A 19,600-nucleotide genomic window follows, 5' to 3' on the forward strand; every position below is an offset into this window, starting at 1 on the left:
AGCGATATTCAGGGAAATTTCACCTGATGGTACTACGGAGTAGAGTGGGGCAACAAAATCAGAAGAAAGGAAGCCCCTAAAAAGAGGATTTTTATGGATTTAGTTTAGGCATGTGAATCAGGAGGGGGAGGAGGGTGGTGCCAATGGAGATAACAAGAAAGGGAGTGATGTGAGAGGCAGTGAAGAAGTGAACTAACCCATGCATAGGGAAAGTGAGAGGCGCCTCAGCCGAAAAATATCATTACAACTGGGATAATTCCATTTGAACTCTAAATTTCCCATTAGATCATTCACTCTGATCCCTATTAGCATAGCCAATCATCCGCTGATTCCAGCATCAGTGTCACATAGAAAATGTGTCCCATATATGTGTCCATAAATAAAAAGGATGTGGGAAATTCAATTTTGAAAACTGATGCACTGTGTTTGTGTGGCCTGGGGTAAAGAACAGAGAGATAGAGAGAAAGAGAGAGAGAGAAATAAGGCAATGATTCCTGAAAACAGATCTCAAGTACCCTACTTCCTGGTCTAGAGCTTCTGTTACCCCAAAAAGCAAATTAGATTAACAGAATCAACCATGAAAGGATTTTTATCTCAAAACCTTTTTGTGTTCAAAAGAAATAGGGTTACAAAGTTTTAGAACCTTTTATTTCCCAACTCCAAAAGGATTTGCGCCCAAAAGGAACCTAGTGGAACAACTGATTATCAATTGCTGTTGTTTAAATAGGCATTAAATTACATTCTGGACAAAAAGTATTTCAAGGCTATCAATAGATCTCTGTGATATAAGATTCCCAGGCTTCTAAATGTTCCTAATGATAAACTTTATGTCATGAGGAATTAAGACTCTGATGAGAAGAAAGATACTCCATTAACTAGTTTTTAGTATTAAGTTCCCTTTCTTACTTGAGTTCTTTCCATAAAAGCTAAGTAACGATCCTCATTTTGGAGACTGTTTAAACCTACTTTCAGCCCAACCACCTAATTGACTTATATTTCTGAAAACATATTAGAACTGTTTTACAACTGTTCCCCAAAATATTTTTCATTGCGGATAATATATTCCCTTAAAATGTTGCATGGTCTAACATCAAGCCATGCTACATGAGAAATTGGAAAGTAATTAGTATTTAATTACTGAACCTAGGTTCCATTGAATCCTACAGCCTGAAAATGTATTTTACAGAATCTCTGACCCTTCTAAATATCTGTATTTACTATAGAAAAAGCTAACTTCAAAAGGTTACATAATGACTATTACTGAGCCTGCTGAGAATTGTAATTAGTAGTTGCTGTGTCCTGTTTTAACAGATATGTACCTACTGATTTACCTCAATAAGCTTATTTAAAACGAATTGGCATTGTTGTAAAATGCATTACTTCAGTTTCTGATTAGGAAGGTAACTCTAGCTAGTTCTGAAGGTAACTAACTTTTAAGTGTGAAGCTTGCATAATGAGAGTAACAAAATTTCACTAAGAGTGATTTACAATGGATAGATGTGCTTGCTCACGTAATTTTTCCTGAATCTTCAATCAGTAGAAATGCCAACAAACACATGAAAGAATGCTCAACATCACTAATCATTAGAGAAATGCAAATCAAAACTACAATGAGATATCATCTCACACCAGTCAGAATGGCCATCATCAAAAAATCTAGAAACAATAAATGCTGGACAGGGTGTGGAGAAAAGGGAACCCTCTTGCACTGCTGGTGGGAATGTGAATTGGTACAGCCACTACGGAGAACAGTATGGAGGTTCCTTAAGAAGCTACAAATAAAACTACCATATGACACAGCAATCCCACTACTGGGCATATACCCTGAGAAAACCATAATTCAAAAAGAGTCATGTACCAAGATGTGCATTGCAGCTCTATTTACAATAGCCAGGAGATGGAAACAACCTAAGTGTCCATCATCGGTTGAATGGATAAAGAAGATGTGGCACATATATACAATGGAATATTACTCAGCCATAAAATGAAACGAAATTGACCTATTTGTAATGAGGTGGATAGACCTAGAGTCTGTCATACAGAGTGAAGTAAGTCAGAAAGAAAGAGACAAATACCGTATGCTAACACATATATATGGAATTTAAGGAAAAAAAAAAAACTGTCATGAAGAACCTAGGGGTAAGACAGGAATAAAGGCTGTGTCCTACTAGATCTACTAGAGAATGGACTTGAGGATATGGGGAGGGAGAAGAGTAAGGTGTGACAAAGCGAGAGAGAGGCATGGACATATATACACTACCAAACGTAAGGTAGATAGCTAGTGGGAAGCAGCCGCATAGCACAGGGAGATCAGCTCGGTGCTTTGTGACCGCCTGGAGGGGTGGGATAGGGAGGGTGGGAGGGAGGGAGACACAAGAGGGAAGAGATATGGGAACATATGTATATGTATAACTGATTCACTTTGTTATAAAGCAGACACTAACACACCATTGTAAAGCAATTATACTGTAATAAAGATGTTAAAAAAAAAGAAATGGCAATGGAATATATTTTAATATTTTTAAGTTTTTCCAGGACTACTAGACAGTTTGCATAAGTGGCCAGGGAGTCTTTCCAAACAGCAAAGGAGGAAAACTTAAAACTAACCAATCAGCCAAATGATCAAAACCAATGAAAACAGGTATCAATGGCCTGGGAAAGAGGCAAGGGGCACTGAAATTCCAAAGATATGGAATCAAATGCAACATTTCCAAATGAAATCTCATCAATGAAAATATGAAGACCTGGCTACAACTTTCCCAAAACGGTAGAATTATTCCTGAATGGCAATAATTCAAATGAATTACGATAATGGTTAGTCTACAGGGCAGTAGAAATAAGTTTCCTAAGACTTCGGTTCTTGCTTTTTCTGACTTTCTTTTTTCTCCAGAAAAACTGGAGCTGTCTCCACTAGCTACATGCCTATTTAAATTCAAATTTAAAATTTCCAAAAATAAGTCAAATCTCAAAACAAGCTCCTTAGGTGCATTAGCCATATTTCAAGTGCTAAGTTGACACACACAGCTAGTAGCTGTTATGTGGGACAGCACAGATACACAACATTTCCATCATTATATAAAGTTTTACTGGACAGTGCTGGACTAGAGAGCAAGAGAGAAGGTCGCTAATTCTTTGACTTACCAGTAAGTGGGTACAGTGGCAATAGAACACACAGGCAAAGACTAAATATTGACAGTTACCTGCTAGATTTGCAAAAAAATTCCACACCCAAATTCCAGTGTGGTTATGAAATTCAGTTAATAAGAGAAAGGCAATAATTTCAGAGACAAACAACGATAAATTTAGGCTACATTCTATTTTAATGACAAAATCTTAATGGCAAATATGCATCAAGATTTCTTTTCTTCAAAATTTACTTTTATTTTTCCAATATAAGATATAAGAATATGTAAATGTATCAAATGTTTGCTGCCTTTATACCCATTTTAAGTAATTCCTAATGTAAAATTATTTACACATTAACATTTTTTCTATTTAATGCTATATGCTTTCTTTCCTTAACAACAAGAAGTCATGAATTCAGGAGCTTCTTTGGATGATTAGCTAAAACAGATTAAGACAATAAATATGGTTGATCAGAGGAAAGAATTTTTAAAGTTTAGTTTTTTCTTACTTAGAAAATCTTGTAAATCAAGTAACTCCAATAAAAGTTTTTTAAAAAGAAAATTTTCAGGTAAATGACGACTAACATTGCCTATTACATTGCCTTTTTTTAGTGGGTCCTCTTTATAACAATTTTCCAAAATCAGAGAATTTCCAAACTAAAGAGGAAGGCCAAAGCTTAGACTTAACATTCTCATTTGACTTGGAGAAAGTATCAAATTACCATTATTACTTCTTGGCATATTAGCAGGATACTATTAAAGCTTTACATATATCTACTTGCATCTCCTGATTCAGAATCAATTATAGCAAGAATATCTTTTGACTATAAAAAGCTGATTATGTTCATTCAGACAACAGAATATTATTCAGTGCTAAAAAGAAATGAGCTATCAAGCCATGAAAAGACATGGAGGAATTTTAGTGAAAGGAGCCAATCTGAAATGGCTAGTTATTGAATGATTCCAAGGATATGACATTTTGGGAAAGGCAAAACTATGGAGATAGTAATAAGATAAGAGGGTTCCAGCGGTTGGGAAGGTGGGAAAAACAGATGAACAGGCAGAGAAGAGAGGATTTTTAAGGCAGTGAAAATACTCTGTATGGTTACTATGATACATGTTATTATACATTTGTCCAAACCCATAGACTGTACAACACCAAAAATGAATTCTAATGTAAACTATGGACTTTGGGTGATTATGATGTGTCAATGCAGGTTCATCACTTGTAACAAATGTACCACTCTGGTGGGAGATGTTGATAATGGGAGAGATTATGCATGTGTTGGGGCAGGGGGCATATGGGAAATCTCTGTACCTTTGTTTTAATTTTGCTGTGAATCTAAAACTGCTCTGAAAAAAACAATAAATATTTTTTAAAATGTGGCCGCACATTTTAGAAAACAGGAATTATTTTTACAAATTATCATGCAACAGGCATAGAATCAAAAGTATATGAAACTGGATCTAACTAGCACTTCTTGAAGGAAAGATTTTTAAATCTGGTAATTAATTTATCTTGCTAGACAAATTCACCTGCTACCTTAGTTATCTTATCAGGGAAGCAACCCACAATGGGATTGGAAGAATATTTAGTCTTGGGAGTCCAGTTTGAGTCACAACCTCCCATCCTTCCAGCTGTCACTTCCTGACTCCCATACTTCCCTTCTCCAAGTTCATCATGGTCTCAACTCCTTTGAACCTTCTTTTTTATTCCAATCCATCAGACCATGCCTTTAACCCTCTCTTCTTTCTTTATCCAGCCTAAACTCCATGGAGCGTCACTACAAACACCTTTTTTTCCCCAATTACCTTGTCTTTTGCTGAACCAACATCACAAAACCACAAACCTATATGATCCTTCTATGTATATTTTGAAAAGATTACTGAAGACAGCACAGGAAAAAGAAAACCACACCTTCGTGAGGACAAAGATCCCAACTCAGTCAGACCCTCTACTCTGGCAAGCTCACATTTCTGTGCCCTCATTTTTCCATGGCTTTGCACGTGTAGGGTTCTCCATCTAGAAGGACTTTCCTGACTTCTATCTGGCAAATGCTGACTCATATTCCAGTGGATACCTCAGACACCATCTCCTGTGTGAAGCCCTTCTCAACCTCCACTCATTACTGAGACAGTATTCAAGGCTCCTATAGTACCTTGGTTAAGTTCCTATCCCACTGGGTAATAGTTATTTATTTTTTAAATTTAGTTATGTCCTTTTTTTTTTTTTTACTATGGACTTACTGAGGGGAAGGATGCTGTTTTCTTCTCATTTATATCCTCAGCAAGGAGCAGAATGTCTGACATTTAAATTTTTGGTGAATACATGAGTGAACGAACAAATGTATGAACAAATGGACAAACAAGATACCACCTCTGACCTTTTGTAAAAATGTGTTTTAAGTCAAGGCACTTCATACATTTCAGGATTGGTTTCATTATTATGGAAAAAATATATACCTGACATAGTATGATTTAGATAGTGCTGTGGGAAATAGCATCAATGAAGATCTCATCAACGTAACAGCTATCTATCAGCTTTGCAGTCTCAATAATCAAATGTTCCTCACATATCCTACCCTTCTGCAGATGCAGCCATAAGTACTCCTATTTTGGATATTAGCTCTAATTCAATTTTTATTCATAATAGTCAAATATCAAAGCTCCTTCCTCATGTATAAAAATAGTAAGCCATTACGTTTTTCCTGTATTACAAATATCTAATCTTCAGAAACAGAATTTGCTTTTTAGCTGCGTCATTAATTTATAAAACAGTAACTCAAAGAAACATTAATTAACATTTCAAGGGAATCTGAATCAAGTCAATTTTTACTACATGTTCTGACACAGGATTTTTCAGACTTGGCAATAGTTCCTTTGCCTAGCTAAGCACTCTGCTTTTCATTCAGTCTTCCCACAGACATTCATGCACACAAAACTAAGTGCCAGATATTATGTCAGGCACTAAAGACCCCAAACTGAAGAAAACTGGGTCCTGCCCTAATGTAGCTTAGTCTAGTCATCTTACATGGTCTCTGTGTGCATATTCCCAGTTCTCTCTTTCCTCTAGGCTGTTCCTTACCAGCTGCTCTATCAGAACTTAGGTCAAAGGATTCACCAAACTTTTTATTTATTTATTTAGATTTAGATTTCCAGCTATTCTTTACCCATGTGCCAGGAACTTGCAGACACTTTGTATCTTTTCTATTTAAAAAAAAATTTATTTCAGTACTCTCACTTTCCTATTCATACTCAAGGACCCTTTATTTTTTTTATCTATTTATTTTTTTTGCGGTACGCGGGCCTCTCACTGTTGTGGCCTCTCCTGTTGCGGAGCACAGGCTCCGGACGCGCAGGTTCAGCGGCCATGGCTCGCAGGCCCAGCCGCTCCGCGGCATGTGGGATCCTCCCGGACCGGGGCACGAACCCGTGTCCCCTGCATCGGCAGGCGGACTCTCAACCACTGCGCCACCGGGGAAGCCCAAGGACCCTTTATTTATTTTCTCTTTTTATACTTTCTTCTACCCACCTGTACCTTAGACCTGTTAATAGCATGTGTAGGCATTTCTGTACACTATTGAGAATGATGGAAAGACCTAGTTCAGATCTGGGCTTTGCCAATTGCTGGCTTTGTAACCTAGGGCAAGCCACTAACCCCGCAGATACAAATACACACAATTTGTGAGGGTTAGATGGCATAATGTACGTCACGAATTCTCAAAAGTTTTCAAATGGATAACAGTGGATTGAAGTGCTTCATTTGGATTTGGATAACTTGGTGGATTGAAGTGCTTCATTTGGATAACTCAGTGGATTGAAGTGCTTGCTGATTCCTCGTCTGTTCTATCTCTTCCCAGCAGTCCCTGAACTGTGAAAGTTATCACAGTCCATCACTTAACCTCTCCAACATCTGGACATCTTTCTAGCTCACTTAAATCCATCAGGCTTGGCTTAATACACATTTTCTAATGGTCCATTTTTGCTGGAAATTAAAATGTCCTTGGTGTAAAGCTTCTTTATAACAATTTCTCATATACTTGAAGTATTTATTAGGCCATCTCATCCCTTTTTTTCTTTTTACAATGTAAATAACTCTAATTCTTTACCCTTCCTTATAACTTCTATTTAAAGACATTTTAATAATGTTTCTGTCTTCCAAGCTTTAGAGAAATATGATTCTTTCTATCTACAAATAAAGTGGTCTAAGATCTATATACCACATAGATGCCTTGCACGAAAGACAAAAGAATGAAATGCATAATATTTATTTATACATTTTACTGCATGGAATTGAATCGTATTATAACAGAAGCTTGCCCCTAACCATGGAGTCAGCAGAGTACGTTCGTCAGATAAAGTAAGTGAATATTAAACTTTTCTCTTCATAAAGTTTACAGTCAGCCTGGAAAGAAGTAGGAAAGCAAACATTTCTGTAGGAAAACTACACATTTCGTGGATATCACTGCAGGATATACTTGATGTAAAATTTCACTAGAATATTTTCCTTCAAATCTAAAAGCCTCCAACTCACTCCTTATTAGATCCCTAGGATTCCACAGACAACAAAACCCAGTATTTTAACAGAGCATCTTATTCATTTGTGCTGATTCACACTGAGACAGCAAAGAACCAAAGCAGTGAATAAAATTAACTTTTGACAACAAGTAACAATTTAGGAGTTTTAAGTATACGATTTCATCTCATCTAAATGAAATCCACAAAGATGGCACTAGTATCTGAAACAGACATATACATGTCTCAGGTCAACCTCCAAAAATAAAAAGCTTAAATACCAAGACTTCAATGTATTAAAATGTCTAGGAAAATAGATGAGCTAATTAAATTCAATTTTTATTATTCAAACATAGATACAGACTTCTATAAGTCAAAATTTATTCCTGTGAAAATCTTGCAAAGGGGAAAGTTAAGGGGCTTTTCATGATTCTCTTACTGGACTATTAGCTATAAGAAAATCTAATGTAATTATCAATTAATATTCTGCATTTCTCCTTTTTCTCTTACCTCACTCAGAAATGATTCAAAACAGATTACTCTGTGATATAATCCTATAAAATTCCAGACCTTTAAGCTTTCAAATATGATTTTTTGTAGTGTCAAAATTTCTCACTTGACACTTTTTGAGAGGCATTATTTCCGAATTTTTCTTAATTATTCCTTATTTTTAATTATCTCCTATTTACTTTAATTATATCTTAATTATTTTAAATATAAAAGCGATAAAGCAAATTTATAGAATATTTAGCAAAGAAAGCATATACCCACACATAATTTGATCTCCCCAATAAAATTAATGTCAGCATTTTTAAAACTTTTAAAGTCTTATTTACACAAAGGTTTAAGATAATTCATTTCTATTGAATACTTTTTTCAAGTACAGAAAAGCATAAGTAAAAAGTCACTTATAGGTCCATTGCCACCAACAATCACATTTTTGTATATATCAATCTAGTTTTTTTTTCCTCCTAGCAGAACTGTGTGTGGTTTTTATTTGATTGTTATTTTGTTTGCATAGCTGTACTTCTGAGTCTTGTGGTAAACCCTGCTTGAGGTAAGCAGAGTTTTCTGAAAAGTTTCCTGTGTCTAGTTATACCTTGATCTCCACAGTAAGGAATTCTCATAATGAAATAAGCGTATCAACCCATTCACATTCTCCCATGCTCATTAGTGAGACTGACTGAACAACCACAGTTTCTGCAATCAGCATTTCTTTTCAAGGCTCTTCTGATAAATTGATAATGAGCCTATTAGTCACTGAGGGAAATTAGAGTGATGGAAAAAGGCCACTGGGACATTTGCTTCTGCTGCTGCTGGACTCAAAATTCCATGATGCTGCCAAAATTGAAGTCTTTTAAATGTCCATGGTCTTAGTAAGAACTAAAATCCCACAGGAACATCTGAGTGGCTGACTCTAGGTAATGTGACCTGCAAGGGTTTAGGGAAAGGTAATTATCTGATCTCATATGCTTTCCACCTTCTTTTTTTTTTTTTTATTGAAGTATAGTTGATTTACAATGTTGTGTTACTTTCTGCTGTACAGCGAAGTGAATCAGTTACACAGATACATATAGCCACTCTTCTTTAGATTCTTTTCCCATATAGGTCATTACAGAGTATTGAGTAGAGTTCCCTGTGCTGTACAGTAGGTCTTTATTAGTTACCTATTTTATATTTAGTAGTGTGTATATGTCAAACCCAATCTCCCAATTTATCGCCCCCCCTTCCCGCCGGTAACCGTTAAGTTTGTTTTCCAAGATAGTAAATAATTCCTCTTCAAATTACAGAACATGTTTAGACCCTAAGAGCCAAAATATGACAGATATCCACTTTAATTACTTTCCAGGCTTGAGCATATCTGAGAAGTTTGACACCAGTCTGATTTTATCACTCTGTTTACAATGTATTGGTTTAGTCTGTATACTGTGGAGTTTTGTCCCTCATAACAGTAATTTGAAATTTCAGCCAGGATGTGTCTAGATCAAGTTTTCCCTTCACTGACCTTGCTTGATTTGCTCACTCAAGACAATTTTTTTTTCCTCCCTAGTGCATTTTTCTTCAGTTATATCTTTGACTATTTCTTTCGTTTCAGTTGTCTTTGCTGTGTACCTATATATGTTATATACCTATAAACCTTACAGTTCCATTCTTTGTTTTTATTTCCACTTAAAAAATCATATTATTCGAGTCTTAGTCCTTTGCCTCAATATTCTGAAAGAACTTCTCAAGTTTATGCAGCACATCCCTGATTTTATTATATGTAGTACAAATTCTGTTCTTCAGTATTTCTGATTCAGACTGAATTATAATATTGCATTTTTAACATCAAATCCCTTTTTAATTCTTCCATTGCACTTGCTATTGTCCTTTCATCTTAGCCAGTTCTTCCTTTATAAATATATACTCCCACTTAAAGGAGGACAGGTCTTTCTGAAAGACTGGTGACACTAAACATTTTTTTTTCCAGTCTTTAGAATAAACTACTACTTTCAAAGCATCAATTTCTTCTAAGTCTTTCCCCGCCTTGTTTTATTCCCCAGTATTTTTTTCTTAGGTCCTATGCTTTATTTTTTCCTGTTCTGCAGCATCTGTTTTGACAGTCTTCTGTTTATTAATCCTCAAATGATGTGGCATCTCCCCAGACTCAGTGTCAGTCAACAAAGTGTTTGAATGGACCTAACTTCATTCTCTATCTACTTCTGTTCTAGTTGAACCCTCTTTGCAGCTCTGTGGCTAAGAATCTGATGTGCATAGCTCCTTACCTGATTCTCACCCAAGATGCCCTTCTGGCTGAGATGGGATGCTCCCCTCTGCTACCATTTGTCTCTAAAATCCCTTCTGACATACCCATCAATGTTTCTCTTGCTTCCAAATATTTTCACTTGGTGAGAAACATATCTCAGGTTCCAATTTTTTACATGGTGCCAGGTTGCCTGTCCACTTCTTGTCCTACTGTTTTCCTAACTAGATGGTTATAGCTATTGATAGGTTTAAGGAGATAGCATGCTGGCTCCCTAAAGAGTAACATTTTCTTTCTGAAGCAAACTATGAAATGAAGGAACAGAGATACATCCTCCCTGCTTTCATGTGAACATAAGAAAAGATGGACCACTGATTGAAATTTTCATTCCATTGAACTTAAAATATAAGTGAAGACTATATACTTATTTATACAAATAAGAATCTTTATAAATAACCTATAAAATTCATCCCCAAATTTTTGCCACTGTATATTGCAACTGGTTTTTAGTATTGTTCAGTTTTGTCTTTTTGAGATCTTTACAGATATTCTACTGTTATTGAGAAGAGGTTGCAGTAGCTAGACATACTATTTTTAACCAGAAAATCCTTGCTAACTACTACCAAAATTTGTAAAATCTGGATGCTTAACTTTTAAAAGTATTCCAGGACTTCCCTGGTGGCACAGTGGTCAAGAATCTGCCTGCCAATGCAGGGGACACGGATTCGAGCCCTGGTCTGGGAAGATCCCACATGCCCCGGAACAACTAAGCCCATGTGCCAGGACTACTGAGCCTGCACTCTAAAGCCTGTGAGCCACAACTACTGAGCCTGTGTGCCACAGCTACTGAAGCCCTCGCGCCTAGAGCCCATGCTCCACAACAAGAGAAGCCACCGCAGGGAGAAGCCCGTGTACTGCAACAACAAGTAGCCCCCGCTCGCTGCAACTAGAGAAAGCCCGCGTACAGCAACGAAGCCCCAATGCGGCCAAAAATAAATAAATAAAATAATTTTTTTTAAGAAGTATTCCAGATAGAAACGGTTTCCAAACAGATCTGTGGAGGCAGAATAACATAAATGAGGTTATAAATTAAGCTACTGATTCCCCTGTAAGCAAGAAAAATATTCTTAAAGTGCATATTCAATCCAAGTAACTATTGTCTCTTTTAAGATTTCTTGAACTATTTTTTATTTTTTAAAACATTTAACTGCATAAAAATGAAATTCATATACAATTTATGATTCAATGTCAATAGTTAGCAAACATATTCGCAGGAATTATAATCCTAGGTACAGCAGTTTATTTCATCAAATATCCACTGCTTTTAAATAATGTATAACCATAAGATAATCAGATGGCTACAGTTAACTAGAATCTCTTATTTTTTATTAAACAGTGCCATCAATTCTAGAACATATTTTTGTTAGATTTTTAAAACAAATTTTTCATCAAAATTGTTCCCTCAAACTCAAGACCAACTAGACAGGCCATAAAATAATGCCTCTAAACAGATTTACACCACTAGAGATTATACAGGCTAGCCAGTAATCATGTAATGACATGTGTTTTTTGTATTTGCATTTTGTACATTATGTAACATCTTACCTCAGAACTTAAATCATTAGATAATAATGAGTCTATTTTACCAGAAAGAAGAGAGTTTAGGGTTTCCTTTAAAAGTATGCATTTCTACATCATAGGATTCATACTTTGGAATAGATTCAAATGCTGTTTTGGAAAATGTTGTCCCTGAAACCACCTGAGAGGTCTGTTATAAACGCAGATCCCCAGGCCCTATACCAGGCCTGTGAAATCAGAATCTCTGGGTGTGGGGTTAGAATTTCTGCTTTTTCAAAAGTTCCTTGGATAATTCTTTATTCATGAAAGTCTGAGAATCACTACTCAAATTGACTAAACAATACTAAAGGATTAAAAGTTAATCTGGGGAAACAAGGAAGGCTCTGATTTTATTTTACAGTCCCATTCTAAGGGACTCCAGGGAAAGAACCAAGGTCACATTTCAGAAATCCATGAGCATTTATCCTATCTGAAACAATCAGTTTGGTAAAAATACTTCCAAAACTCTAGTAACTCAAGTTACTACTTGTATTGACTCAAATGATGTAGGTAGTTTACCACGTAGAAATGCATGAATCATTTACAAAAGTAATGTTCCCCCAGAGGTTTCAGCAGATCAACTAACAAAAGACACACAGCCATACAGTCGGATTGCAGAATATATCTCAACTACCAGCGAGAAAACCAGAATCAGATGTCAACCATTTTATTAAGTCTCATGGCAGTTTCACTTTTTTGCCATTAATAACATTCCAAGAGCTAGCCTCCAAAACTCAGTGGTCACTCTCTTAGATCACCATGTTAAAAAACCATCTGACAGTGTTACTTGAGGCATGTTATAAAGTTGTTGCGAGTAGCACAACCAAGGAGCCAGACCCGATTCCAAAGCAATCAGTCTCCCACATCAAGGATTTGAAATGAAATATTCTGCTAAGGCAGCAACCGAATCTTCCAGCTAAACTGTGTAAAACTGCCAAGAGTAAGTTGCTCATTACATTAAGACTCTAGAGACATTTAGAAGCCAATTATGATTCTACTGAAAGAGATACTTAGGAATAGTTTCTGATCTTCATTTGATGGTAGCGAGTAGACCACATTGTTAATGCACTTGTTTTCAGCTATCTGAAACTATCATTTAGTCTATATAGACAATTCAAGTTTGGCTTACCATTAGCTTACCTTCAGTAAGTACCGTGTGTGCGTGTGTGCGTGTGTGCGTGTGTGTGTGTGTGTGTGTGTGTGTGTGTGTCTAACATAAATAAGGTAAAAACAGCTCTGCTAGTTTCAATAAAATTTCACCTAGATGAGAAACATCTTAAAACTGAATTAAACCATAAAAGTAAATTAAATATGCAAATAATGCACTCACATTGGGAAAAAAAGTTTTTTATCAATTATTAACAATTAGTTTTTTTTTTAAAGTTCACAGGATAAATGAGAGAATTTAAAACCATTAAATCATCCAGAGACAATTTCTATTTCTATTTGCTTAAAATAAAGGTCTTCAACTACTAGGATTAGCTGTGTTTGTTTTAAAGTCACCTATTTGTTAGTGATGTTTTAGTTTCCAGTTTAGTCAGCTTCAGACCCTCAAGGTCCACAAGCATTCTATCTTTCAAAACTGTAACTGTTTGCGTAGATACCCTCAGACAGACAACTTAAGGGAATAGAGATCAAAGAAGGAAGACAGAAAGACGCCACAATTCAGAAGTTACCATAAGCACACAGTACCTTGCACTGTGAGGAAAACCGATGCAGCCGATAATCCTCCTTCACTGGAAACCACACAGTGATATTCTCCGGCATCGCTGAATTTCACACTCCTCAGCTCCAGGGAAAGGTTGGCCAAGATCCTCATTCCTGCTGGATCTGCCAGCCTGACATCTCTGTCATTCCTCCGCCAGGTTAGATTGTAATCCACCGCACTGATGACAAGACAGGTCAAAAGTGTTCTTTCTCCAGGAGCGACTGTAACATTATTAGGCACTTGGATGACTGGCGGGGGCTCTGTGTGAAATGAAAAGATCCAAATTGAAAGACCCAGAAGTCATTTTGCTCACTCATAGAGGTGGTTTAAAAATTTAATGAGCATGTGTTGAATATCTAGTAGGAAAGATGCAGTACAACGGAACGTATTCATTAATACGTATGTCTGTCATCCCAAGAAAATTATCATCTAGTTGAAAAATGCTTTCAGTAGGAGTGCATGTTTACATACCAAAGTACACTCAAGTCCAAATCTGTAAATTATAGATACGAGGAACAAAGAGGCATGGCAAAATGATATGACTAGACTGATTCAGGATTGCAAAATGAGTCAAATTTTGATTTGAATTGTGAAGAAAGTAGCATTTATGGATTTTTAAAATTTAAAACCATTTACTTAGTGTTTTAAAGAAAATAGCGCATGAAGTATGGTAGATATGGAAAAGATACAATGGTATCAGCTTTAAGGGGATTATAAACTCATTAAGACACAGTACATTAGAGTAAGATGAATTTCTCCCAGTGAAGATGAGGAATGTTTGATTTAAGAAAGGCAAGTTAACAGTAAGGCATAGACTTTTAAAAAAATTATACACATAGGACCATGTACACAAAAGGCATTGAGTAATGCACGCGCATTTCAGATGTGGTCAAAAGGCACTTACTAATTAAATATTTAACTACATTTCTAGAGAAAATCACATATTGCTCTAGTTAGGTTTGAGAATACTGTAAATCCAAATGCCCCTGTAAAGCTCACTCTGCCCAAATGCTTTAAAATAACCTGCCACAGCAAGCCATTATTGAGCAATAATATAGCAATAAAAACTAGCTGGAAACCCATGTGTCTGTTTCAGTTTAAATGTGAAAGAGTATCAGATATTCAAGATCCAACTTTATACTTCTTTATTCAAAACTATATATACGTGCAGATGAATAACATAAGCCTATAATAAAACCTAGAAGTAATACGCCAAAACCATAGTGGTCGTCTCCGAGAGAGAGAAGTGTGTATATTTTTCATATTTTCCTTTATATTTATCTTTGTTTTCCAAACATTTTTAGAGGAGTATATGTTATTCTAAATCATTTTTAAAATCCTTAATTTTTACAATTCTGCTATGTTTTTAAAATCTCTTATGAAAATAGCTAATGAATCAATTGGAAAGAGTACAGGAGAAAGTTAGGAAGGTCTGACGGAAGTCTGGTTAGGCTTGACAGATAAAATACAGGATGGTTTGCTAAATTTGAATTTAGATAAATATCAAATAACATTTTAGTATAAGTATGACTCATGAAATATTAGAGACACATTTAACTGGGCATCTTATGTTTTTATTTGCTGAGTCTGGCAAACATAGGCTGCCTAGCTTTATCCCTAACTAGCTGTATGACCTTAGATAAGCCAATTTATTCACAATGTTTGTTTCCCTATTTGAAAAATGAGATGATTAAATTAGGTAATCTGAAAGACCCCTTCTAGCACTAAGGCTCTGTGATGCTAACGTACAAGATGGTATGGACCATCAAAGACCCGGAGGCGAGTATTTGTGAACACGTGTTGACACTGTATCAAAATCTTTTTGAAGACCACAAAACATTTTGTGTGGGTTTCTTTTTTTGTTCTTTTTAAACAAACTTCTTCAACTAGACTAGGGAATTTTAGAAAATGTAAAATCCCATATTATGGGCATACAGGGAAGGCTGGGTGCACACCTAGATCCTTCTCAAGGACCTAGGCACTCATTTCCCTAGCTGCTCTGCTTTTGGGCTACTGAGCTCATGGCCAAGGGAGCTAACATGCTCGGGTTAGACCCCCTTTCCAGTGCAGCCCACTTCCAGGGACCACTTAATGAAGGAAAAAGATGCAGCTCTCTTGCCTCAATTCAGGGTCACCCCAGCTCCAGAATTCCCTGTAGGATCAGCTGAGGCCCCTGTTGTGATTATATCACAGTTTAACTTCTTCCACTCCCTTACAGGTGTTCTTTCCTAGGAAACTCAGCAATAACCCTCTTGCGTGCAAAATCTGCCTCAGAGTCTGTTTCCTCTTCAAATATAAATTCAAATACGTAAAATGCCAACTTTCTGCTAATATCCAGGAGGAGAGGAGATTTTAAATATGACATACAATACCATCACTGCATAAATATCTACAGATAATAGTATATGCACTGAAATATTTATGCATACATCAATAAATTTGGTGGTGATGGAGGAGACGATGGAGAATTACAGCAGTTTGCAAAAGAGGCCAAGATAACCAATTACCGGAAACAGCCTGGTCCCGGGAGGATGAGGGGTAGTCATTCTTAAGTGAAAGAATGGCTGAGGCTAGGATTAGGGGACCAGAGATGAAACCTCAAAACTGAGAAAGAATGATAAGCATAGGCCTTGTGACATTAGGTAACGATCACTGGACTGAGAGTCAGGAGGCTAAGAATCTACTTCTCACTACCTATCCATCTGATCAGAAATGGGGCACCTGCCTGCTCTGGGCTTCAGTTTCTTTAGCTATAAAATGATGAGGTGGTGTAATATTATTTCCAAGTCTTACCCTGTTCTAAAAGAATATCCTGAAATTAAAATTTAAGATTGCCTGTCACTGACATGCCCTTGACAAGTTTTCTCTTTTCAATTTTACTTAAAGCCAAAATGTTGGTATTGTATGTATGTGTGCATTGCAGGTGGGGGACATTATGCTAAAAAAATAAATTCAGTAGAGAAAATTAATATAAAGTAAAGTACAAAATATCATTTGTAAAGAATTTTTTCCTGCTTCTGCAGTTCTGTTCATTGTTTCCTATATGTTTATATGCAATAAAGAGGTATAATTCTTTTTACACCCATTTTGCATTTAAAACCGATATATCAATAACCAATATCTCCAATGAACCAAAAATCCTTAAAAATGTTGTCTAGAAGGAAATGCTGAAAAAAAAATGAAGTAACATATTGCTAGAACTTTAACTTTTCTTGAAACAGTTCTTGGGTGCTATTTGACTTTATAAATGTTCACCCACAGTGACACAAAAACATCACCATTCCATCATGCCGTGCTTTCCCAACACTCCTGTCCAAGGTATGAGATCTAATTATCCTGTGAATTCAAATCTGATTCTGGTGTGCTGGTTAGTAGTGACAGTAGGGTGGCTGAGCCAGGACCTGGGTGGAGGTTTGAGGCTGGAAGATTAAACAAAAGTTAGCCCAGAAAGAAATGTCCACGCTTTCAAGTCCAAAGGGGCACTTGCTTGCTACTTCTGCTGTTACAGTCATTGTCATACAATCCACGCTTCTGCCCTTCTTTCATAATTAACCAGTGGGACACAATTCCTGAAAAGTGGCTTTGGTACAGTAAAACTTCCTAGCAATACCATGGCTCGGCTGGCACAGATTAATACTAGAAGGGCACATGTAGAGTGTATATTTGGCAGTTACTGATACCACAGGGCCAAATTCTTAGCAGTCAGTTCAGGAGTTCTTTCTGGTACTTTCCAGTTATTTATGCAAGATGTCTGAATCAACTCACTCAAACCTCTTTCCCTATTGTCTTTCCCTTAATTAATACTGCTGGGAAAAAAACCCTCAAGTGCTCAAGTGTTAGTTTCCCCAGAAGCTGAGGAATGTTGACAACGATTCCAATGTTTTTCATAATTACTGGAGATGAAAAAAATGAATAGTTTATGATGCATGTCAACTTGCTAAATTGTTTCAGAAGACGAACTTTATTTTTCTAAGAATAAGAGAAAATGAATAATCTACTGCAAGAAGAACAGGCTTGCACGCCTCTGTTTTAAAGTTCAGCTTGGACTTAATGATAACAAACATAAATCCTAGGCTTCTAAACAGCCCTACAGTTATAAGGCTACTTTTGTCTTAAATTTTCCAAAGAAAATGCACATCAATACTAAATTGACAATTCAGACATTGTTATAAACTCAACAGGCACATTTAAGTCAGAACAGGCTTACTATTAAACACACAGCAACCCTAGGCTAGGAGGCAGGTAGAAAATAACTGAGTCAAAACAAAGTTTCCAATAAATTCTAGATATATGCTGAGTAAGTGGCTTAAGTCCTGATCAATGATAATATATGGTAGTCTGTTTGGTTTCTAATTGATAATGGTAGTCTTTTGGGTTTCTAATCTGGGAGATTAGAGGAAAAAATGAATTTTTTTCACTAAAATATATTCTACCTTGTAAAGTAATCTGAGCCTTGCCCATTTATTCATAGGAAACACACTATTTAAATGTAACTTAATTAGCATGACTTCTGCCCTTCTTAATACCAATATTGTAGCCACTGAGGTCCTATGTTTTTTGAATGTGATACTTTCCTTATTGTCTTCAACTTAGATGTCAGAATCCATTCACAAAAGCACTCTGCTCATTATAAATATGGGAGAGGGAAAGGGAAAGTTGAACGTTGCTATAATCAGAATGGATCTCTCCCTTTTCTGATATTTTATTTTTTCAATGGAAAATACTATATGGAGATCAAAAAATATTTATTGAGCCCCCATAATAATAATAATGATAATAACAACAACAATAATAAAAACAGCTAATGTCTATTAGGTGTTTCTATGTGCCAGACTCTCTTCTAAGTGCCTGACATACACTGTCTCATTTAATCCTCAGTTTCTCCATGAGATAGAGACTGTTACTCTTATTGTCATCATTTTATAGTTAGGGGATCCAAGGCACTGAGTTCTTAAGTAACTGGCCCAAGGCAGGTCACACAGTTAATATGCAGTGAAGCCTGGATTAACAAACATCCCATTTCCATAGCTACATTAATACTTAGGCAACTGCAAAGCAATTAGGGATAATTACCTGACACGTCAAAGAACGTCTCTGCCCGTCCAGTCCCTGCACTGTTGACGGCAATACACTCATAGGAGCCTTCATCAGACAAAGTGACCTGTTCAATATCCCAGGTCACACTGGCCGATTCTCTGGGGTAAGAAAATAGAAGCATGTTTAGTTACTACAAAAACAAGACCAAATTGAAAACAGTGATTCCACTATTTGTTTTATGCATTCAAAAGAACAGCTTAGGGCTTCCCTGGTGGCGCAGTGGTTGGGAGTCCGCCTGCCGATGCAGGGGACGCGGGTTTGTGCCCCGGTCCGGGAAGATCCCACATGCCGCGGAGCGGCTGGGCCCGTGAGCCATTGGCCGCTGGGCCTGCGCGTCCGGAGCCTGTGCTCCGCAGCGGGAGAGGCCACAGCGGTGAGAGGCCTGCGTACCACAAAAACAAAACAAAACAACAAAAAAACAGCTTAAAAAAAGTTATTTTAGCTTAAAATTATACAGAGTTCTTTTATTATCGTAATTATCATAATTTTATTGATAAAATTATGCAGAGTTCTTCACAGCTTAAAAATTATACACCTTTTGTATTTTAATTAGAAAGTTAAGCTTTGTACTCTGAGCAAAAAACATAAAGACAGTAAGTTTTGTTTTGTTTTGTTTTCTATTGATCTTCGTAGGCTCTAACAAAAGAACTGACTTCCAAATGTGAGAAAAACTTTAAAGAGGCAGAGGATAGAAGAGTGGGACTTTTTTTACTGAGAAAATATCAGGGAGACATCTTTAATCTTCCCTCAAAACTCATTTAATTCAAACTAATGATCATTTTACCACTTTTTTTT

General features: G+C 36.4%; 1 protein-coding gene across 1 annotated transcript in view; it reads right to left on the reverse strand.

Moving 5' to 3' along the window:
- HMCN1 (hemicentin 1) overlaps positions 1-19,600 on the reverse strand; it is a 521,171-nt gene that overhangs the window by 304,289 nt on the left and 197,282 nt on the right. The window contains exons 10-11 of the mRNA XM_030873036.2: positions 18,782-18,903; positions 13,693-13,968 (exon numbers count right to left, since the gene is read on the reverse strand). Coding sequence (XP_030728896.2) covers positions 13,693-13,968; positions 18,782-18,903 — 398 coding nt within the window. The remainder of the gene's footprint in view (positions 1-13,692; positions 13,969-18,781; positions 18,904-19,600) is intronic.

Source organism: Globicephala melas, chromosome 1 (assembly GCF_963455315.2).
Source record: "Globicephala melas chromosome 1, mGloMel1.2, whole genome shotgun sequence".
Lineage (NCBI taxonomy): Eukaryota > Metazoa > Chordata > Mammalia > Artiodactyla > Delphinidae > Globicephala > Globicephala melas.